Source organism: Alternaria dauci, chromosome 1, assembly GCF_042100115.1.
Source record: "Alternaria dauci strain A2016 chromosome 1, whole genome shotgun sequence".
Taxonomy (NCBI): Eukaryota; Fungi; Ascomycota; class Dothideomycetes; order Pleosporales; family Pleosporaceae; genus Alternaria; species Alternaria dauci.
The window spans coordinates 6,065,959-6,088,497 of record NC_091272.1 but is presented as its reverse complement, the minus strand read 5'-3'; the positions used below and the strand labels follow the sequence as shown (position 1 = coordinate 6,088,497).

The window sequence follows — 22,539 nt, the reverse complement described above, 5'->3', positions numbered from 1 at the left end:
CGTCAAGAGATCCCGAGGTCCGTAAGCACTTCCCTGAGCACCTTCCCTATCGAATACCACAGCAGCCACTATGGATTCGTCTCTGCCGCAACAACAAACTTCGAGTGGCCATGGGTATATTCTGTTTCGTGGTCATCATCAGCGGTACCATAGCAGGAGCCTTCTTCTTGGCCAACATTATGAGAACGGGTATGTTTCATCCAAGTTCTGACGCGCTCGTGAGGAATGCTACACGAACATCACATGTTACCGTAACTACCGTGGTTCCTGGGATAGGCGAAATGGGGCCGGTGATAGAAACCGTCAGCAGTCTGCAAGAGACCCGCTTGTTGACACAATGGATTGTGCCTAAGACAACTACCACACCAGTCATGCCGACTAAGCCTGTCGATGGAGTTTAGCAAGAGTGTATACAGGGAGTTGGCAGAATATCCACAAAGCCCCATCTAGTGATTTGGCGCTATCGTACCATAACATGAGAATGCATTCCATTGGCGTCTTTGAATACCACCCAAAGACTTTCCTATGACATATATCTTCATTCTGATGTATCTCAACGTACTGATCCCTCCTCAATCGCACCATCACATGCATTGCATTCTTCCTGCTCGGAAATCCTAAGGTGGAAGTCTCAAGTCCCAAATATTAGCCTGTTCTTCAATGGAAGTTCGAAGGCGATGCTCGAAGCCTTCGACGGTGAAGTCGGCGTTTTCTGGTGTCATTTCGTGCCGCCACGGACCATAATGGGCGATGGAGAAAGTGTCATCGCTGCCGTTCTTGACTCTCGAGGCATCGTAACTTGGGTTGAAGACTACATGGATGTATATGCCAGGTTCATGAAGGCGAGTGAGTAGCGGGAAGATCATACGGAGGACGCGGCGGACCCGGTGAATGACCCGAGCCTTGGTTCCCTGGCCCACCTCGACGATGACTAAGACGTCGGCGTCCTTGCTAAGTTCTGTCAGCCGCTCCAACTGGGCGAGCACAAACTCGCGCTCCTTCATATGGCGCTCTATGAGGACTAGGCTTAGCGATTTGATCTTGGGAGGCAGATGGATACCGAATGCTGCGTAATAGTCGACTACCTTTCCCAGCAATTCATGTCGGGCACGGAAGTCGAAGCGTACGCCCGTATCCAGCAGCACCTTTAGAATATTCATTTGCAGTCCAATACCGGTGTATCTTTCTTCGAAGATGTGTTGTAGGTTTGAAGCACCATTAACAAGGCAGAGCTTGTTATCCTTGTTGAGGAAGAAAGTGACAGAGTCATCCTCGATAAGATGACGTACGAGCATGTCGCGTATCTCTTGCGGTAGTCGTTCGTTCGCCAACTCGCATAGTGGGCGACAGAGGATCTCGGCTTGCATCTTCACCTGCTCGTCGAAGCTGTTCTGAGCCAAACGCAGATCCCTCCCTACCTCCCTCAGCGCTTGCTTCTGCTGGATCAACTTCAATTTCGGGTGATCTCTCGTCATTTGCTCGAGCTCACTGGCACTGTCGTGAACATTCTCTTTAAGCTTATTGATCATGGTGAGCGTTCTACCGATTGTTAGTATTGTATGCGTGGAAGAAGGAGCAGGTCTACCTCTTAGCTTCGATCCGCCAACGCAGGGTGCCAACAGTCGCAATATCCATCGTGGTGGGATCCTGCGTCGAGGTGCTGATCGAGACGCTATTTCCCATCCTGATTAAAGCGAGAATAATAGACATTGTTGATGATGTGTACAAAGGTAAGGGAGAAGGCAATAGATGTCGCTGATGAGGTTCTTGGACAGCTACTCGAGGCTGTGTTGGTTGTGGTAGTGGTTTCAATGAGTACGAGGAAACTTTGCGGTCATATTGACTGCGTTTGAGTGGCACATACGCGCTCTCTGGCAGTTGCAGTACTGGCGATCACGTGACTAGCTTAACACACGTTCTTCCAGGCACCTACATTCACCTGCATTCACTTAACATCTTTCATCTACAATAAAAGCTCAATGAAGCTGTATCGATTTGCACAAGGTGACAGAAGCCGTCGGTTCCGAGAGGCTACATTGACGTCAGTCACGGGATGAGATGCGTATGAAGTGAGCACTTGCTTCCAAACTTGAAGAAGGTGCTAAGGATGTAGCATTCACGTAATGAACAGTGTACGTCTCCTGTTCATGATCAGTCATGTGTCTTCCTCCAACTACCGAAACCAGAAACATACCGCCAGATCAGACCAGATCCATCCCCGGTGACAAAGTAGTCCCCTCCATCGACAGATGAATCTCTTGGGCACAAGTCATATAGTGAGTCTTTGCTCGGCCGACTCGAGGACATATGGATACCCGTAGCAAGGCGGTATCCATCGGCACTTAGACGCGAAAGAACATCGGACATGACGGTGGTAACATCGCGCAGAACCTTCTTCTCGTGACGCGCAGATCGGTCTGACATCATCGCTCTGCGAGTGTTCTTGCAGCCTACGACTACATAAAGATGAATGGAGGCGCCGCGCCTCAACAAGAAAAGGTGCTCTAGTCGTTCTAATAGGCGTGTGCGAGGCATGGAAAATTTTACAGGTTCTTTTCCTAACGGTATTTTGCAAGAGCCTACGTCCCTCTGGTTAAAGGTAATACTGATCTTTGTGATGAAGCGGTGGCGGGGCATGTCTAAACGAGCTACCTTGGAAGACAAGAAGCGTTCAATGAACCCGAGATCCTCGCCCATATGAAAGCGAACCGAGCAATACCAAACTTCTAATAGCTCTTTTGAAGCCGTGGCGCCGATTATCTCGACGTGCCAGTAATGAGGGCCCGCTTGAGAAGATGTTGGCTCGTTTGTCGATGCGGCAACATTCCTGCATATTGTATCAGATAGGATATATTCATATATCATATCCCTCAGTTCCCTGGGCAGTGTATCGACCATTCGTTCGCACAAGTCGCGACATGAAGTATCGTGATTGGTGTCAAAGCTGGTCCTCGTGGCATGTCTGCCCATCTCCGCGTGACGGTCGCCGACCAGCGGCGAGACGGCCTGGGCAAGGCGCAAATGAATCAGAGAGCGGAGGTGGGCGTAAACTAGAGCAGAAGTTGGACGAGTGAAGATCCATTTGATGGCGGTGGTGACGGTACTGGTAGTAGGATGACTAGAGGGTAACAGCGGGGCGGAAAGCGGGGATAGGTGGCCCCCGCATTACGCAGCCTGAGAGAAAGGCCCGAATAGGTCCTTGCTCTTCCAAAAGCGATACGTTGTATACGCTCTCCTCTCCGCTATGTTATTTATAGTTCCCGCTTATAACGGTACGTCAAGGGAAAACACTATACACCAGGGCTATGTCGACCGCAAGCAGGTTGAAGAGCTTACGTGTGTTCAACGATTTAGACCAACATAGAGTTTGCACTGTTAATTGCTTGCAAATGCCTAAAGACCCGGTGTGTGGCCACCCTACCACTGCGAAGAGGCGAATTGTCTTCGATGTCGTTGAAAGTTACCATCATTGATAAGCATCAATCTGACCCTTTCGAAAATAAAGATTCGATGAAGTGACATGCAGATCAAATCCCCACGGCATCGTTATTCCAAAGAAGAAGCCAAAAAACATTCATGATCATAACAATCGAGGTATCAGATTAATCATCCATCCACTACTCCTCATCAAAAAAAGGAACCAGCCTCTCTTTCTTATCGCTTCGGATAAAAAAAGGCCAAGTCCAAAAGCCACCACAAGCACACACATACACCCTCGCTAAAACAACGCCATCAATGCAAATCCCGTCTTCTAAGCAACCCACTTTCTACCAATGAAGTCCATATATCTCTCTCTCTCTCAAAAACTAAAAAAGGGGACAAGAGTAGGTAGGTAAGAACCTCCACGTCAGCCCCTCTGTCCATTCTATATCCGTCCACCCTCCACAATCTCCCTACCAATCAACTCCAACTCCCCACTCTCAGCCGTCCGTCGCCGTTCCAACACCCATCTCCCTTCTCCAGCTTCATCATGTTCGCGTACATATGTCACGCTATCCGCCGCACTCCCTTTCCTGCTATGACCACGGTTCCAGCCCCCGCCGCTCCCGCCATTCGGTGTTATAGGGGAAGAGTTCGAGATTGGGCTGAGCCCCATGCTCTGTCTCCGCGGTCCGGCGGATGGCGAGGAGAGTGAGGTGTCGATGGAAGGCGGATTGGGTGGTCTGTCTTGGTGTTGCGGTAGGTATGGCGATGAGAGCGGCATTGGGAATGGCGATACGGGGAGAGGGTTGTTGGAAGGTGAAGTGGGGGACATGTTGCTTGGGGACATTGCTAGACTCATGTTGTGCTGGGCATATAGTTCTGAGATGGGAGGCAGAAGTGGTGCTTCATTGCCGACGCCATATCCGGTCGGACTGGAGACACTGTTGTAATCGCTCGCTGTGAGGGTAGGGCTTTCGGGTCGCTCGTCTCCGTTGTAGTCATCTTCGCTGGAGCGGCCAGACTCGTACGCGCCATTAACAGCGTCCATCAGTCCGTCATCGTCTTCTTCGTCTTCATCGTCGTTCTGGTACTCAGAAGAGATATTATTCGAAGAGTATGAGCTCTCGAGTGATTCAGAGGGCTGCTCTCTCATGCGATTACCGACAGGGCTTGACGTTCGGGGCACAAACTGCATGCCCATGGGGGAAGAGTTTCGCGGGCTATTGGCAGCACTAGCCGGTAAGCTGGCAACACTTCCACCGAAGGCGCCCTTTCGCAGCTTGAGCAGTGCGTCAAGACTCATGTCTCCCTCCTCTTCAGGCCCAGGGAAGCCATACGGACTCATACGAGCAAGCTGCGCTAAGCCAGGACTTGACATGGGCTGTTGTCCGTCGCGGAAGTGGTTGAGACTGATGAATGAGTTGCGTGTGCTGTACTCGCTGCGCTCTGTGATGGGCGTCAAGTTTGGTTCTCGCACAGCGTTGCGACCGCTGACCGTACGACCAAGACCCGATGGCCCAAAGAAGCCACCCCAAGCGCTAGGTGACTCGCCGTTTCCAGATGCGTAGAAACCAAACTCCTGGCCGTAGAATCCCTCATCGTCATAAGCCAAGGCTTCAGCGTTGGCCTCGGCAATGATGGGGTCATCCTCCATGGCCGAGTCAAAGTCGCTGTAGTCGTAGTCGTCCACAAAGCCGGAGCTCATGCCGTAAATCTCGTCCTCCTGCGGGAAGCTAATGGTGTCTACACTAAAGCGTCCGTCATCGGGAACAAGGCTAGGTCGCGAATGGCTGGGCGAGGGCTGGTCGTTAGCATCAAAGCTAGTTTGACCGGCATCCACACTCGCTTTCCTGGCGAACCGGCCAGCTGCCTCAGCACGCTGCGCTGCATCGGCGAGAGCACTGTGATATGCGCTGAGGTTGTCGAGGCTAGGAACAGGCCGCTGCTGTGCGATGGAAGTCTTGTGCGCAAGGGAAGGCTCCGACTTCTCTATATGCTTTGATACAGTGTCGTCGTCCGCCTCGTAGCCTGTTTCTGAGTTCAATATGTCAAAAGCACGCGGCTGGTGAGTAGTAGGTGATAACTCGTCTTCAGCAAACTTGACTTTTCTCTCGTACAACGGTCCGTTGGGATCATCGAAGACATTCTCGTCAAATTCTGTAGACTCGATGTCGTCCTGGTCGCCGATGAGGCCGTCGTCAAAGTACATGTCGTCGTCGAGATCGAGATTTACAAAGTTTTGTTGTTTCGCCTCTGGAGGCGTTGCATCTCGAGATGTCTCGGGCGATTCAACAGGCTTACCCGCAAGGCTCGTCAGGCCCAGTCCAGAGGCCTGCAAATACGACATATTTTGTTGATTCTGCGGATCACCCATCATCGACATCTGATACTGCTGAAGCATCTCCTGCGACATGGCAAAACCAATAGGGTTTCCGTTCATGTCAACAGGCGTCTGCATCATGTTCATCTGGCTCGTGGTATTATTCAGACCCTGCTGCTGTATCGACAGAGACGAAAAGTCAAAGGTGTCGAAGCCAGAGTCGAGCGTTTGATCGCCCAGGCCACCTCCAAACTCGTCCTCCTCACCCAGCATTGGTATCTCTTCGTCAAAGCCGCCATCCATGTCGTCGTAATCGTCCATGCCATAGTCGTCATACTCATCTTCGACCGAGTTGGTAGAGTTTCGCGCCTGCTTTTTCTCTGCCTCCTTGGCCTTGTGCCGCTCCTCGAGCATCTTCTCCTGCGCGGAATCCGGCCCTCCAGTTGTCTGAAAGCTGAATCTAGACGCTCGACTGCTGAGATGTGCTGGAAGTCCCGCTGGCTGGAAGGATGGGTCTGTAACAGAGGTTGCCCGGGATCGTGCAGGTGGCGGAGGTGACTTTGTCGACTTGCCCTTCCGTGGCGTAACATCGGTAGAGACGTCGAGGGGATTTTCCGACTCCTGTACAGGCGACAACACCGAGGATCCGTTTTCGAACCCCTGAAACGACGGTCGAGGTGGTGGAGACGATTGCGGAGGGGGCGGAGGTGGAGGCGAGCTCTTGGGTTGCGGCGGCAGGGGAGCTGTGCGCTCAGGTGGTGGGAATTGTACCGAGTTTCTTGCGAGGAAGTCGTTGTTCACAAGCTGCTCTGCCCGTATAGCAGCTTGCGACTGCTCGTAGCTGGTGTCATCGTCAAAGTGCTCGTGGAACACTGGCGTATGCTCCTTCTCGATCTTCGGTGGGCTGACACGGGCAATCTCTTCCTGCGCTTCTCCTCCCTCTACTGCGTTGTTGTACGAGTAGCCTCTGTTCAGCCTGGGCGCATCGAAGTCGTGTCTGATCTTTCCGCGGATGCTGGGGTCGTAGTTGTCGGGCATGGGAGGGACGTTTGCAGGCGAGCGATGGGTGACGAGCGATTCGTCAGCGAGAGGATCCAGGGTCTGCCCTGATCTTCGGCGCATTAGGAGCGACATGGGATTGCGCAGGGTCAGTCTCGACCGTGACTTTGTGGGGGCGGATGTGGGTGTTGAGGAGCCCTTGGAACTGCCCGTGAGTTTGTCGCTGATGCCACTGAGCAGCGACGTCTGCGACTTGGAGAAGCTGGTGTAGCTGGGGGATATGACGGAGGGTGCTAGATGTGAGGATGACTGGGGCGGCGTCTCAGACGACGGCACGGGTTCAGTCTTCTGTGGCAGGCTCTGGGTCGGTCGATTCGCGCTCGTGGGTGTGCTTGCAGCGTTGGAGCGCACAGAGAGCGGCTTGCTCTCGTAGCCGGGAGAGAAATGGCCCTGTATCCTTTGCGGTGGAGAGAGCATGCCGCGGTCCTGTGTCATGTTGCTGCTGCTGCCGCCCCCAGTGCTTGCCGAGTGCTGGCTGGCGGTATACTGGGAGCTATTGGGCGACACAGACTTGTCGAGCGTGGAGACGACGCGTGTAATGGGCGGCAGCTGGGGCGGATAGGGCGATATGGGCGAGCCCGAGGTGTAGCTGGCATTGTCGTTGAAGCGCGGCGAGGAGAAGTACTCTGGGGTAGTATGCGACGGCGAGGGCAGAGGATTATGGGCGTGGGCGTGGGCGTGGGCGTGGGCGTGGGCGTGGGCGGCGGGGCTTGGAACGGGCTCTGGCGAGGCGAGACTCGAGGCATTCCGCTTCGCATGGCCGGGCCTGAGCTTGGAGAACATGGACGTCCCCGAGGGCGCCATTGCTGTGTTTCGTCTCGCCGCGCGGCGCCTGTCGCGTTGCTGCTGCGCGGCCTGCACGGAGAGTCGCTGCTATTACCTGCCACGCGGGGCGGGTTCGGGGCGGTTGTGGTGCCTCTCAGCGAGGCCATGCACCGAAGCGCACCATCACCGGGTGGGGGACAAGCTGGCCGCGGTCGTGTTGGGGCTCTGCGGCGCCGACTGCAAAAGTTGGTGATGCGATTCTGGTGTGGCACGACTTTCGGAATGCTAGCGGCGTCTGCGCTGCGACGCCGTCAATTGCCTCTTCAATGTCGGGAAAGCAGACACGCACGTGCTGGAATATCGTGGCCGCCTCTTGCGAGCAGAAAAACAAGGCCGACGCGGTGGACTTGGCTGCACTCCGTCGTGGCCGCCCGTGGATGCTGATGCGACCTCCTCTCTCAACACCAAGGTTCATGCGACGCCCGCTAGCAGGGTATCTTCCCGCACCAGTCCCTCTTAACCGCGACTTTTGGAACGCTCTTGCAACGGCCTCGCGTAGACTTTCTCGGCGCGTGGGAGCTCGGTTCGCTACAGCTCTTATGCAGGTGCTTCGAGACGGTCTCGAAAAAGGAGGCATCCAAGGACGTACGCAGGCAATCAAGACCACAGTTGATGATTGACACCCAGACAGACCCCTATGACGTTTGAAGCCCACGGCTAGCGCAAAATAGATGCTGCGTGAGAACCACCCAGCCTCGTACTACAACCCCGCTATAGCCTAGAAAGGCGATAAGGCCATGTCATGATATGCTTTTTCATTCAACATTCATGTGAAAATACATCGGAGCCGCGTCTACCCAGCTGCTCGCCCAACTCAACCTGGCCTTTTGCCGCCCCTCGACTTGATCGGCCGTCCCAGTCTTCCCACATCACGCTTCCTCAGTGCCCGCTTCGCCACTTTTGCATCCGCTGCCCAAGTCGGCTCAGCATCCGGTCCATTGAGCGCCGTGTTGTAAGTCGCGTTTGCCGGCGTCACGTCGAACTGCATCGTGGCATTACCCTCTCTGTAGTCACTCGTCGGTGTGCCCACACTGAGATAATCGACATCACACTTCTCCGTACCCGTCGCGATATCAACCTGCTTCAGCGCACGCTCAAAGATCTCGAGCGATGCGAGCGGCTGGTAGAAAGGCACCTCGTGGCCAGACTCGTAAATGCGAAGGAAAGAGAAAAGACCCGCCTGCTTGACCTGCCCGTGGACGATGCCGTCGCTCGTCGTAATGTTGGTGAATCCAGCCTCCGCATAGCCCGTTGCGTTGATCATGTCAGCGACCACTTGTCCACCGAGCCAGTTGCAGTTGTAGTCGGCATCACCATAGTACAACATGACCTGAACACCCGCAGCAAGCAGCTCCTGGCAAGCCGCAATCGTGCCGGATGGCCGGTCATCGTCACCCGTGTTGCCAAACGCCGCAGAGACCGTGCTGGAGCTCTGCGAGAAGTTCTGGAATGCGCCAATCGCCTTCTGCACCTCGGGCAGATTCAGGTAATCGCCAAAGTATCCGTAGGGGAATGGGTCGGGCGTCAGGAACCTCATATCGTACTCGTCCCGTCCACTGTACAGATCGTAGAGATACTCGACCTTGGAGTAGCAGAAGTCGTCCGCGCTGGCACACACCGAGTTGATGCCAGTCTCGTAGCACTGCACGGTTCGGTCGTAGCAGTTGCCCGGGCCGTACATGTTGTTGTACCACTCAGCTTTGACCGTGTCATTGTACGGGTCGTAGTCATAGGTGTTGCCAGGGTATACAGAGTAGTTGTAGTAGGCCTGGTACTGCACAAGAGGGTCGAACCATCCGTTGCCAATGAGCACGTTCTCGAGCTCGATCTTGTGCGCGCCAGTAATGTTCTTCGCGTTCTGCTCGAGGAAGTAGGCGTTGAAGACGGGTCCGTAGTGGCCTCCGTAGCTCTCCGTCGTGAAGCTGAAGCCGTTGCGCGAGTACTGAGGGAAAGCTCCCATGAAGCCCTACAGTGTCTTCCACATGCCTGGCGCCGCACCTTCTGTGCTGTTGACAGTCAAGGTGTGGTCTGGCTTGGAGTATGTTCCGCATGTCCCATACGTATGTGCGTAGTCTGGGCAAGTCGCGTTGGGCAGCTGAATGATGGTGCTGCCGTCTGTGTAGCCTGGGATAGGAATGGAGTAGGAGAAGCCAACGTCGGTAGGCTGGTCGATGAACAGCATGTTGCTTGCATTGCTCCACGAGTAGGGGTTGTTGAACGGCTTCAGGTCTGGTCCAATACCACATGGTCCTAGTTCTTGGAAGAGACCGATCATGGAGCTGGAGCCTGGTCCGCCATTGATCCACTGCAAACATCAGTACAGTTCGGTGTACCTCCATGAACGAAATCCCCAAGTCACAGATCAGAAGACATGACCTGCTCTACACGACGCAACTTACCACTGTCAATGGCGCCTCCGAAGGATCCTGGTTGCGCGCCTCAAAGAACCACCAGAAGACGTGCTGATCCTCTGCAATATCCGCATACCCGCTGTAGCTCTTCACATTTGGATCAAGCTCACAGATACCCGTGGGCACCTCCTTGTACCGTACACTGATATTCGCATAGCCTTCCTTGGTGATCAGATCCGTAGGCGCAGGTACGAATTGCGCAAGAGTGCCAGCTGCCAACAAAGGCGCCGCAAGTAGCTTCTGTGCGCTCTTCATCCTTGAGTTCGTCGCACGTCTCCGTGTAGTGGCGAGCTGGTCCGACTCGATAGGTGCGAGGAGAGAGAAGAGGTAGTGATGGCCAGAGAAAGAGCAAGGCAGCTCTTCATATGACGCGTATCAACTACATTTTATCCTCCGAGCTTATGCAGGTCCGATAGCCAGCTCTTACCTTCCCATGTGAGCTAGGTGTTTACTTATCTCGGTGCCGCGCATGGCGGCCGTGATCCACTACCTGCTCGTACCGACAACGTCATGGTACACTTTGGTGTATTCGCGTTTGTATCTCGCGATCCGCTTTCTCCGCAGTCCTTACGAATAAATTGCTGGTACAACGGTCGGTCGCTTGGACGTACAGGGGTTGGCCACTCTATTTCATTCCAGAATGGAGCACTCAAGTGACCAGATTGACAGAGACGATGAAGCCCGCGACTTGCCAACCGAGTGGAAAGCTACCAGGAAAGTACCCCGCTAGCCAGTCTCAAGCTTGCATTGGCAAGAGCTTGTACAAGCTTGCATGGCTTGATCGCGGTCGTCGCGATAGTGCAGGACGATCTATGCCTGTATGGGAAGGTGGTAGGCAACGGGTATCCGTGAGCTCGGATAGGCAAGGTCCTTTCGGCGCCGCTTCGATGATTTTTTGTACAACGTCCCTTGCAGAACTGATATGGCTTGTTTGCTCTAGATAGTAATAGTGCCATTTTCAGACCGAAGAAATTGGGAGTAGAATACGTTGTACGGCAGAGTGGAGCTGTCGCGTCGCTATCCGCAGCGGCTGGCACGAATAACATACGAGATTCGCCTCAAAATCAAGCAAAAGGCAAAATCCAAAATGGTCATTCAAACATGTCTCATTGGGATTCATACCATTACGGTAGATACTGAATTCACCCATATCCATCACTTCGTATGCAATCGTCAAGTCCTCCCAACGCCTCTTACTCCGTGCCATGCAATGATGCAATCGAGGCCGCCGGTCAACTACAATACTGTACCGAAACCGAAGGTCGTCTTGATACTTCGGACGTAGTACTGGTCCCAGTTGGTCTTGGTGGGCTCCTCCTGGCCGACTGGTACACCCTTCCACTCTACCCTCATGACCGTCACAGCATCAACATCGTTCTGGTCAAACCATATCGACAGGGTCGAGTAGTGTCCCGCAGGCCATTGTGCAAGTCGCCATTTCTGGACAATGTGTGTGGGTTCCTGGAGCTCGGTGAACTCTCCAGTGACGTTTCCGCCGAAGAGCTCAAATGTGCCGCCCGGTTGCGCGCCCGTCCAGTTCTTCGGTGGGGCCCGCGTGAATGCGGCGAGGCGTTGCGGGTCTGTAAAGGTCTGGTAGAGGTTGGCCGCATCTGTACGGAACTCTGTGCTGTCGTTGATGGTGGTCACGTTGACGACTGCGCCAGAGCTGCTCTTTTGAGAGCCAGATGTCTCTGTCTTGGAGCTAGACTTGTTCACGCTGGAGCTCGAGTATACCTTTGGCGCCGTGAAGCCGCTACCAGGGTTCGCGCCTGGCGCATGCTGGATATCCTTTCCGTGTTCCGCCATGACCGCAGGCGCAAGCTGGGCGAAGCTTTTACGCAGCTGCGGTAGGATCTTGGATCGTACTAGGTCCTTTACGGGCTGTTTGCTGCTTTCGTCCGAGTAGACGTCTACCTCAAACTACGGCGAACTGTTAGTCGCAATGTACAAGGTCACATGCAGAAATCAAGGATGGTGCCAGCGAAGGGAACATACGACATACTCGTCTTCCTCGGTGTCGTGAGCGACTTCGGGGACGGTAATGGTGCCGCTGGCCTCTTCGCCCTCTTTGTTCTTGCCTGCCGACCGAGTCAGCTCAGCTCGCCCAAGAAGAGTGCAACCGAGCAAGACCTACCCGAGTATTCGAGCTTCAGCTTGACATCGAAGATGGTAATCACTTTGCCCTTGCGTTGGCTCACGTCTACGTCACCGTCCATGCTTACGACTTTATCGATCTTTGCTGTCACGCCATCCTGCTCCGCTGATATCTGCGTGAGCTCCTTGTCAAGATACTCCCGCGTCCATCCTGACACGTCCTTGTTGACCCAATGCCAGTTGTTCGGGTTGTGGAGAACCATGGTGATTACTGAGGCGCGCGCTAGTTGCGATTAAATTTCTGTAAGAGGCTTGTTAGCTTCAGTCTCTTCCACTCGTGCAAAGATATTGGTGTGGTGAGGTATTGTCAGAAGGCGACTAAAAAGTCTAAGCAGCTGATCCGCATGCAAAGAGTACAAGTCTTCTCAGACTGGTGCCAGCTTGTGTCTCATCATTCGAAATTTGGGAGAGGGCGGTCAATACTTACAGTATAAAGCGCTGATGCTGACAGTGAGCTTCACGACGCGCGAATTAGAGCGATGGTGTGGAATGCAGAAGGAGGGTTCTGCGAGTTATGTAGAGGGGAGCTCGAGGCAGAAGTTTCTGGAAGTGATATCGCAGGACGCGCTATGCCCGGGCCGACCAAAATGCCGACTGTCCCCTTGGCCTGTGCTCTTAGCGTGGTACCCACTTCAACGCAAGATGCATGTTTGCGGGCACCGTCGTTCGCTTCTCAGCCAATGTTCTCGTAGGACAGAGGACTTCTTCGTTATTGCTTTGCTTCGAGGGCTTCTGGCAGATCAACATGGCCGGAATGACCGAAGCGCATCAACTGGTGGGGGCATGAATGCCCGGTGCATCTACTGAGGAAACTTCAGCACATCCTCATCACTTTTACGCCTTCGTTGCCATGTCAATGTACATCTCAGTCGTCCTACGTTCAGGGTAAGGGCTAACGCTCGGGCGGGAGGAGAGCTCTACGTGGGCTCTCAGCTCGTTGCTACGCCTGCATAGTCGCAGCGCCCCATGCTTCAAGAGACAGTCTCACTTCATGGTACCAGCTTCACCAGATCGTGAACAGAGGCCAATATTGCTGGTGATCAGACCACATGGCGTGGGTAGTATGCGGAGAATCCCGCACCAGCCCTCAGAGGCTGAAGCACAGGATGTTATAGCTGTATGGGAGGATACTGGCAGTACTGGCAGCACTCGAGATCATTCGATTTCACGTGGAAAGGAAATCCAACTGAATTGTCTGCAGCCACAAAATACAAGAGCGGACCTGCATACATACCATATTATGCATTCCTTTTCCTTTACACCGTTGTTTATCTTTTTCAACGTCTGTATATTGAGTCTCACCATGCTGTGGACGCTTCAGACGTTACAACAGAGTTCGCAGACGTGGCAAGCACCGCGCCGCTACAGCGCGTCTGCGACATGGTATCAGTGTCAACTCGCTTTCACAGCCCCATTCGGAGTGCGTAACTAGCATACTCCCAGAATCGCGAGTAAGCCCAGACAAGTATCCTTCTGGTCCTGACATCATGTGCATCTCGTCCAGTACGTCTCTCAGCGTTTCTTCCCTTCTGTCCTCGACACTGCGAATCACCAACAGTTCCTCCTGCGCTTGCTTCTATCTGCGGGCTAATCCGCGCATGCAGAAGAGATCGGTATAAGAGACCATGGAGCGGTCCAGGCATCTGGTTTACGACATTTTCGACACACGGCGTATCAATCTAAGACACGTAGAACAGCTTATTGGACGGACGCAGATTACCGGCTCGCTTACGTCCAGAGGACTGCTCTGTCTGTGCATCCGTATCAGGCAACTCAGACATAAGTTCTAATCGACGTATGCTGTCTTCTGGATGCTTCGGATCGCCAGGAATTCTATCTTGCCCGAGCATCTACTCCCCTCCGCTATGTGTATAAATTGCCATGCCTGTATGTACAGACACTGTATTATCTATATATTCCTCCAAGTCGCGGACTCATAGTCTCAGCAGGATTGTTCATCGACAACCGAGATCCTGACCTTTGGGGATCGTAATCATGGACGTACCCCTGCCTCAGCAAAACACTGCTCGCTCTAACACTGCGAACCCGAGAAAAAGACCAGGTTAGTATGATAATTTTCTTTACCTGCTGCGGTTTGACCCATGTATGCTGTTGGTCACAATACACGAACTGATAAGTACAGCTACCGGCCGATTGCAATCATCAACACAAAAGTCAATACATCCATCAGCGGAAGAGAGTGTACACCGAAGATTAGCCCAATATGAAGAGTACATCAACGGCCAAATTGATGACTTCATTCGGCACGACCCGGCAACGGAAGAGCTTCCCAACCTACCCATCTACCACAGCGAGTTTCTCAAAGCCGAGCATGCTTGCCTGAAGATCCCACAAGACTACCTTATGAAGCTAAAGGCAGACGAAGATCCGCAACTGGTAGCAGCCCTGAAGCCTAGACTTGCCGCAGTGCTGGAGAACTACCAAAGCGTGCCAGAGTCTGTAGCAGTTGTTGGTAAGATTGGGCAGGGTAAGTCTAGACTCATAGACGCCCTCTTGGGAGTCGACCAAACCGCGAAATCGGTAAGCACGCTCCCTCGAAGCAGTTCGTCATCTAATCGTCCTAGGAGGGAAGTGGTGTGGCTGGAACACGCGTTCCGATCGTTTACTCACCACGCCCAGCCCACTCAAAAGTAGCTTACGAAGCAAATATTGAAGTGATCGACGCAAGGACATGTCAAGCCTCTGTGCGCCAGCATCTCCACAACATCATTATGGATCTTGGAAAAGGCAAAGAGTCAGTCCGAAAGGGCAACGACCAAGGATCGGAAAGCGTAATCGTACTTCAGAATTTGTTCAGCAACCGTAGGGAGTTTGCTTCGGAAGACGCCATCCTTGCTTTCCTTGGGTACTACGGTAATACACGTGACTCGCAGTGGCAGGCGAGACAAGAGAAAGCTATCGATTATTCCATCGAATGGGCTGAGGAGCGGCGTCGGAAGACCACAACCCTGTCCAAAATCTATGCTACCAACGTAACCGAACTCTGGAACAGATTGAAGCCATTTGGGAACGACCAAACCACAGTGGTTGACATGGACATTGGTTTCAATCCCACTTTGTTAGTGGAAAAGATTGAGATCTTCGGAGATTTTCGAATTCGTTATTCAGTCGGCGACTGTCCCGGATTTGAAGACATCAACAAGGACCGTGTAACAAAAGCCAACAGATACCTACAGCATAGTAGAGTGGTCATATTCGTTGAGGATGTTATCCGGGCTGGTGCCAGTGACTTCCTGAAGAGGTTTCTTCAGGATCGCCGAAAGAGAAGGCCTGGTCAACATATCATCGTTGTCCTGAGCAAGGGAGATACAGGTCTCGATCCTGCGGATCGTACGGAAACTTCATTCGATCGACATGAGGTAGCAGATCTCGACTGGCTATCCAATCGCAAAGGACAAGTCAAAAAGGAGCAAAGCGGGTATATGCCGACAAATTTTAAAGAAAGAGACCGTTGTGCTCGCGAACTTGCATATATCGATCTTGGAGAAAGAGATATTTGCGCTGGAGAGCGCAGCCGCCGCATCGAAGCACTGTTGAAGTCTCAATATGCAGGAAGTTCTGGAGACCTCACCGTAATAACGACTTGCGCACACCACTATTTGAGGGGGATTGAGGGCTACTGTCTATTTACGGACGGTGATCTCCCGCTATCCGTCGAGGCAACGAAGATTCCTAGTCTGGTCAGAAAACTCGCTGACATAGCGAACGAACGAGTTACGGATGATCTTATGCGCTGCTACGAAGAAACGTTACCCGAGATGTTCAGCTTTATCGACCACGTTTGTAGCACCACGTCTACCACGGCACAGTCAGGACCCAAGTTCAACTTTCGTCAATACGAAGAACTGTTCATGGCACAGCTTGCGGCTACATTGGACGTCTTTGGGACAGAAACAATACGGCCAATGGAGGCCGTACTACAAGATTCGATGCAGTCTTGGAAACATCAGGCTCATGGTTGTTTCGATGGTTGGAAAAAGTTACATAGTAACACCGTTCGATGCTTCTTGAATAAGCAGGGCAATCACCGCACCAAAGGGGATTGGAATTCCAGCTGGAACCAGGATCTGTTGCGTCCCGTACAAAATACGATGGACCCATTACTTGGAGAGCTATCGAAAGCGGTCACAGGCGCCAGGAGAGGTCTAGCTTCCAGCATGAGAGACCATGTGGACGAGTTTTTGAAGGACCTGCATGATGCAACCAAAAGACCTTGATAGCAAGACGTTCAGAGCCAACCTCGACTGCAGGAAGCCTCAGCTCAACAGCATGTTCAAGATTGTGGACATAGCACTCAAAAGCCTTAGCGGGAGGATGGGAGGATACCTCACTGAAGACAACCACGGCGAATTTTTCCCCGAGGCCATGGAGAAGCACTACACCGCCGCTGCTCGAGCAAAGAAAAGAAGAGATACGACGCTCGCCAGATCGCGGCTGCAAACATTGTGGAATGGTGTGAGCGGAATCGACGGTCCTTACACGGTTTTCCACACAAAGTTTCTTAGTATCTGAGAGACCGTGAAGCAGAATTGTCTGGAGACGGGCAGAGAAGCGGTTGTTAAGAACCTAAAGGAAATTGAGGCATCATACAGGAAACTTAGCACCCCCGAGCTCCAGGACAATGCGATAACGATGATACGTGCTGATCTACAGCGCAGTGTTATGGAGGGGAAGAAACAGCACAGGGGTGCGATCCTGGCTTCCCTTAGGGAGTGCGGACTACATCCGCGTTTGGAGAGTGGGAGACGGCAGTGTCACCAGACGAGTATCAGGCTGCATTTTCCTCTTATTTTTAATGATTCAATGTTCCTTTTCTTGTATCATATTAGGGATGAGTTACAGGACTGCGAGTTGGATTAAAGTACTCCGTTAATGAACTAGTACAATTCTATGATGTTTCCGAAATGCCAATAACAACTCGCGTATCACCCAAGAGTAATGAGGTTGCGGTTAACCAGCGTCTTGTCCGCATGTTCTACACGCTGTTCGTGGTACTTATCCATGACTTTTTGACATGTCCATGTACGAACGAGGGTGCTATGCCTGGTCCAATGTGCCCATCGCGTGAAGGCCTATTCGACCGCGGGACTCTCTTTTCATCACGCGATAGTTTTCGGCCACATCAATGTTGCTTGAGACAACGAGTAGTTCGCGGATTGAACGACTCTGCTATGTCGAATCCTATGCTTCACCACCGACCAGATAGAAGAAACCCTCGCTAATAGACTCGAATTCCTTTTCGTTCAATTTCGCCCACTCTCGCACCTTCCGAATACCGTCCAGATCCCCTCGCATATGCTCAGTCGAAGTCGTCCCATTCAGCACCACAATCCCTTGATCCATAACAAGAGCGTAAAGCGCAACCGGCAATCCAACGTCCGTCGCTTTGGCCAAAGCGGCAACCGGCTTGGACTTGAGAAGACCAGGGTTACCGGTCAAAGTCCAGAACGACTGATACACGATGTCATTCAATCGGCAGAATTCGCGCAACTCTACATCGTAGTACGTGTCAGGGTAGAAGCGATTCTGTACTACTGCTGGCTTGACTTGGGCATGTAGCCATAGATCTTGGAGAACGGGAAGGGAGACGTTGGAGATACCGAGGGAACGAATCTTATGCGGGACATACGACTCCAGTAGCCGCCAGGCCTGCAGTGTTTGATCATTGGTAGGTAGTGGCGAATGAAGAAGTAAGCAGTCAATGTAAGACTCGTTTTCAGAATCATGATCATGTCGCAGATTCTTCAGCGAAGATGCGACAGAGGTGTGTATCTGAACATCTAGTGGCGATTGGTGATCGTAGGGCATATTGCTCAAATCCTGGCCGGCGGGAGTAGTGTACTTTGTCTGTAACTGTGGGATATAAACACCACACATGTCGAGAAGAAAGAGAGAGCGCATACATATAGTTCCTCTCGCTTCAAGAGGCCTTCGTCAAACGCCTCACGAAGCGCCTCCCCAACTAGAGATTCTTGATAATGCCGAGGCTGTGCAGCTGTATCGACGTGACGAAATCCGTGAACGAGTGCTTCCTTTACCAGTCTTTTAGTCTCGGCTTTCTTCCAGGCAGTACCGTATATGAATGCAGGTTGCTCGTTAAACAGGCGTGATTCACGTCGACTTTTCGACGCAGAAGCCATGGTGCGTGTGGTCGATAATGGACTGAGATAAAGTCTTGGGGCAGCACGATGAGCAACCAGGAAGTGCCGAGTTCTAGATGCCATTTCTCATCTTCATCGGCTGAATTGTGATAATTCACATCTACATGTCCACGTGGGAGTGATGATGCAGGTACCTGGACCCTGATGACTAAGCCAACGGTGACGCCTTCCATCCGCCAGCCCCACCAAGTTCCGATCGGACCTCCATCATCCCGACCAGAAAGTGCTCGAAGTACCACGCCCAACACGACCCGTTCCCACGGTAATCGCCTTCCTCTTCCCTCCATATCCCGGATTTACCCCTCAGGAATACTACAAACTATTCAAACACCATGGGTCGTCCAAACGGTCCCCGCGACCCCATCGCCGGCCCCGATACACCACAGCCGCCCTTCCCCATAAAGCTCCGAGGCCCAGTCGTCAAAGGTTTCGGACGAGGAAGTAAAGAGGTACAAATACACCAATCTTCTCCGCCATATCCACAAAGCTAACAGCAGCAGCTAGGCATACCCACGGCCAACATCCCCCTCTCCGGCCTCAGCATAGGCGGCCACGACGAGCTAGAATCCGGCATCTACTATGGCTGGTGCGCACTCGACACATCGTCCATCGCATCCGCCACAACCTCTTCCAGCGTACCGAGCGCCACAGACGATACCTCTGTGCCCAGCAAATCCTCGTCGCATGCCGTGCTGGACTTAGAATATTCGTCCGAGACACCCACGCCGTCAACCGTGTACCCGACTGTATTGTCAATCGGATACAACCCGTACTACAAGAACACACAACGCAGTATCGAGATTCACATCTTGCATAATTTCAAACAAGACTTTTATGGCGCGAATCTCAGTTTGATGATACTGGGGTTCATACGGCCAGAGTACGATTACGTGAGCAAGGACGCGTTGGTGGAGGATATTAGGGAGGATATTCGGGTTGCGCAGAGGAGTTTAGCAAGAGAGGGATACGAAGCTTGGAAGAAGGACGAGTGGTTGAAGGGCGGCGAGGACGCGAATATCAGTTGGAATCAGGCTGGGCAAAAGGACGGAGTGGGGATGTCGCAGATGATGAACTAGAGTGACGGAGTTTAGAGGACAAGGGATATGACCATACTTATAGAAGACAGACGATTCCACAACGTGCATAGCGATATCCATGACGAATCAATATTGTTATCGTTCCGCTGTCCTCGCAATGAAAGCATTGGTATCGCGCCTATGCTGGCAGCTTGTCTACTCCGATTACGCCCGTCATGTGCGCCCTTTGACCCAGAATTAAACAACAGCAATTTTCCAAATTATACCCTTCCAAGATGCGCATATCTCGTGACACGACCTGATATCCCATCCATGCATTTGCGCCGTTCATGAAAACAATCCTAAAAACATAAAAACACTTTTTCAACTTGCGTTATGACGCAAACGCACATCGACTATGAGGATGACGTCATCCGTGTGTGCGACGACTCGGTCAGCGACACGACGTCGATGGAAGTGGCCCTCGTGAGGCTTTACAGGGGACTTTACGTCCAGCCCAATTGGGTTTCGATCATTGCAAACCCTTGTCAAGCACGGGCATAACCTAAACATGATTAGCAACATCTCTTGTGAAGCATCAGGATTCAACATACACTCATGCAAACAAGCACAGGCATATCAAACATGTCGCGCTTGATATGCCACCAGATCATACAATCCACCATGCCATTCTTCGCACCAAGCCTTTGCATGGCGCTCTCGCCTTCCACCTTGACAAGCGGATCGACCTTGACATCAGAGCCGGTGTTTGCATTCTTCATCTCTTGGATGCGATCCATGTCGGCTTTGGTCTGGTACCTCAGCATATTGACACGCTGGGAGGCGTAGCCATGGGGATCTTGGTAGCAAAGTTCCGAGAAGTGCTGCAGAAACTCCAGCGCGGACTTGGGATCCATGAGCTCGATGATGTTGACGCTGGGTGTGGCCGTCTCGGAGTCTTGCGCGGTGAGATTAGGTGTTGTATTCTGAGTCGAGCCGGTGTCGCTTTCGCTTGTGTCGCGATTTATCCCGGTGTTGACATTGAGATTTGGCTCGTGGCCGAGCAGGACAGAGTCTTTCCAGCCCGTGAGAATGGTAAACTCCTTGTTGATACCGACGATTTCGCCTGACCGCCGACATATCAAGAACGGTGTGCCGACTTCTGCAAAGTGATCTTGCAATGTCATGACCTGGCGTTGCAGGCCCATTTCCTGATGGATCAAGTCGTCCCGATTCAACTCTTCTCTCACTTGGAGCAGCACAGGTCGGTAGTTCTGCAGATACTGTTGGGCCTTGGCAACCCATGGCCTTGAATAGTTCTTGTCAATCAGCTGGTACAGCCTGTGATAGCCCTTGACGTAGTCATATGGCTTGGTGACTCCTTGGTAGATGCTCTTGGTATCTCGCTGACGTTTGCGGATACCATTTGCATGCGCTGGTTGTATCGCCGTGTTCGAAGGCCTCTTTTCACGCTGCGGCCGATTGACGACTGGAGAGTGCTGCACGGGTGGTCGGTTGGTGTTGGCGAAGAAGGCTGCAGTTGCCAAGGGGTTGTCGCCTTCGAATACAGATGCATCGGTCGAAGCTGGGCTCGCTGTAGAGCCCGGCCCTTGGCCAATGACGAATGCATGAGGGCCACTAAGACTGTCGTTGCGAAGTCCGTGGTGGTCATTCGCGACCGCAGTGTTTGGCGTGTGGACATGCATACTGCCTTGCCGCGAATGCGAGTCTTGCCACTCACCCGCTGGAACCCCGTTGGGATTATATGCCATTGCGGTTGCGGCATTGCTCTGATCCGCATAAGTAGAGGGCATTTGCTGGTTGTACATGTTCACGGTCCCGTTCATATTATTCATCATCCCATTGTCGTGGGGTGTGTCCACTGCGCCCGATGACATATGGCCAAGCATGCCGAACTCGAGCGCTCCGTAGTGGTTGCCAAAGTTCAGACTCGAAATGTCAAAATTGAACAAGGCTGGGTCACTTGGGTCGAACAAGGGTCCAAATTGCTGCAACTGGGTCTGCTGGCCTTGGGGCATGGTGCTCGGTGCATTCTGCACTGGCCCGTGGTGCGGTTGATTGAATGGAGGTGAGATGGGCGACTGCTGGTTATTGAAGGCGTGGCCTTCTTGCGCAACAGGCAGTTGCCCTGGTATCGAGTTGGGTGGATAAAACGGTGCTGGCTGGGGTTGATTGTACATGTTGCTCTGTGGGGAGACCGAGACTGCTTGGGTCTCGTGATTCGGAATTGGTGTTGGGCGGTTGCCATTCATGTACGGATAGTGGCCGCCTACACCTGGCATGAGAGCTCCGTCTGGCGCGTCGTGTAGATACTTTGCCTTTTTGCGCACGCCATCCATGCAATGATCTTGGAGGCCGCGCTTGATGCAGCGATTGCACGGTCTCTCATCGCCTGGAACATGTCAGCCTCTGCACTGGGTCGATCCGTCACTTGCACTCACCGCACGTCAGATGGGCTCTTTGGCAGGCGAAACACGCCCTCCTCGCCTTCTTCCGCCGCGGCCTCAGAGGGTCCTTTGCATTGGGCTTGCCGTTGGTGGGCTTCTGGGTGGAGTCGCCATTGGCAGACTGGTGGTCTGCGGTCTGTTCGGCAGCCATGTCGTCGTCCAAGTCGCTCCTGTACTCGGGCGAAGGCGATGCATCTTGGGCGTCTGGGGTGGTCATGATATCCCCTCTAGTGAGCGCAGGCACTGGGCCAAGCACGGACGTTCGCTGCTGTGAACTGAGGCGCTGGGACTTGACGCCTAGTGCTGCGTGTAGCCGTCAGTGGTGATGTAGGGGTGTTCCCGGCACAATGGATCGGCCAATGTGTGTGGGGTGCACGGCTGGAGGCGTTCCAGCTGTGTGTTTTGAGGTGCAATCACGCGTGCGCTGGCTGCTTGAACGAGGGCTGCCGTGGCACGCTGGCAGGTCCAATGACGACGGGAGCAGGGGAGGCAGATGGGTAGGGACGCTCAATCCGGCGGACAGGTATGGGACAGTGGTATTGTGGAACGGGGCCGGGGTCCATGTAATCGAAGGGGCATTCCAGGAGCACACAGAAGCATGTTTGATAGCGAGCTGCTACCGCGACGCGCTGCCCATGCTGCTGGGAGTCGGCTGTGGTGGTGCGAGCGGTGCCGAGCGTT

General features: G+C 53.0%; 8 protein-coding genes across 8 annotated transcripts; 2 read left to right on the top strand and 6 right to left on the bottom strand.

Annotated features, from left to right (window-relative positions):
- Nucleotides 1-617: 617 nt before the first annotated feature.
- Nucleotides 618-1,710, bottom strand: ACET3X_001884 (uncharacterized protein; the record flags this gene model as incomplete). The annotated part of the gene is made up of 2 exons (XM_069447224.1): nucleotides 618-1,539; nucleotides 1,586-1,710. 2 exons carry the CDS (start codon nucleotides 1,708-1,710, stop codon nucleotides 618-620), a joined length of 1,047 nt encoding a protein of 348 aa, XP_069312126.1.
- A 1,897-nt stretch (nucleotides 1,711-3,607) lies between these two features.
- Nucleotides 3,608-8,212, bottom strand: ACET3X_001883 (uncharacterized protein). The gene has a single exon (XM_069447223.1). It carries the CDS (start codon nucleotides 7,604-7,606, stop codon nucleotides 3,866-3,868), a length of 3,741 nt encoding a protein of 1,246 aa, XP_069312125.1. The 5' UTR covers nucleotides 7,607-8,212; the 3' UTR covers nucleotides 3,608-3,865.
- Nucleotides 8,213-8,441: 229 nt separating this feature from the next.
- ACET3X_001882 (uncharacterized protein) lies at nucleotides 8,442-10,293 on the bottom strand (the record flags this gene model as incomplete). The annotated part of the gene is made up of 3 exons (XM_069447222.1): nucleotides 8,442-9,549; nucleotides 9,598-9,932; nucleotides 10,027-10,293. The coding sequence occupies 3 exons, from the start codon at nucleotides 10,291-10,293 to the stop codon at nucleotides 8,442-8,444; spliced, it is 1,710 nt and encodes a 569-aa protein (XP_069312124.1).
- A 981-nt stretch (nucleotides 10,294-11,274) lies between these two features.
- Nucleotides 11,275-12,254, bottom strand: ACET3X_001881 (uncharacterized protein; the record flags this gene model as incomplete). The annotated part of the gene is made up of 3 exons (XM_069447221.1): nucleotides 11,275-11,958; nucleotides 12,034-12,116; nucleotides 12,173-12,254. The coding sequence occupies 3 exons, from the start codon at nucleotides 12,252-12,254 to the stop codon at nucleotides 11,275-11,277; spliced, it is 849 nt and encodes a 282-aa protein (XP_069312123.1).
- Nucleotides 12,255-14,187: 1,933 nt separating this feature from the next.
- On the top strand, nucleotides 14,188-16,725 carry ACET3X_001880 (uncharacterized protein; the record flags this gene model as incomplete). Its single annotated transcript, XM_069447220.1, has 4 exons — nucleotides 14,188-14,254; nucleotides 14,336-14,680; nucleotides 14,833-15,631; nucleotides 16,401-16,725. 4 exons carry the CDS (start codon nucleotides 14,188-14,190, stop codon nucleotides 16,723-16,725), a joined length of 1,536 nt encoding a protein of 511 aa, XP_069312122.1.
- Nucleotides 16,726-17,394: 669 nt separating this feature from the next.
- ACET3X_001879 (uncharacterized protein) lies at nucleotides 17,395-18,021 on the bottom strand (the record flags this gene model as incomplete). Its single annotated transcript, XM_069447219.1, has 1 exon — nucleotides 17,395-18,021. The coding sequence occupies one exon, from the start codon at nucleotides 18,019-18,021 to the stop codon at nucleotides 17,395-17,397; it is 627 nt and encodes a 208-aa protein (XP_069312121.1).
- A 685-nt stretch (nucleotides 18,022-18,706) lies between these two features.
- Nucleotides 18,707-19,450, top strand: ACET3X_001878 (uncharacterized protein; the record flags this gene model as incomplete). The annotated part of the gene is made up of 2 exons (XM_069447218.1): nucleotides 18,707-18,823; nucleotides 18,875-19,450. The coding sequence occupies 2 exons, from the start codon at nucleotides 18,707-18,709 to the stop codon at nucleotides 19,448-19,450; spliced, it is 693 nt and encodes a 230-aa protein (XP_069312120.1).
- A 472-nt stretch (nucleotides 19,451-19,922) lies between these two features.
- Nucleotides 19,923-22,075, bottom strand: ACET3X_001877 (uncharacterized protein; the record flags this gene model as incomplete). Its single annotated transcript, XM_069447217.1, has 3 exons — nucleotides 19,923-19,955; nucleotides 20,005-21,803; nucleotides 21,853-22,075. 3 exons carry the CDS (start codon nucleotides 22,073-22,075, stop codon nucleotides 19,923-19,925), a joined length of 2,055 nt encoding a protein of 684 aa, XP_069312119.1.
- Between the last annotated feature and the right edge of the window lie 464 nt (nucleotides 22,076-22,539).

Bases quoted from the DNA above. Each gene is read 5' to 3' on its own strand.
- ACET3X_001883 (XM_069447223.1), bottom strand. From the start codon at position 7,606: ATGGCGCCCTCGGGGACGTCCATGTTCTCCAAGCTCAGGCCCGGCCAT.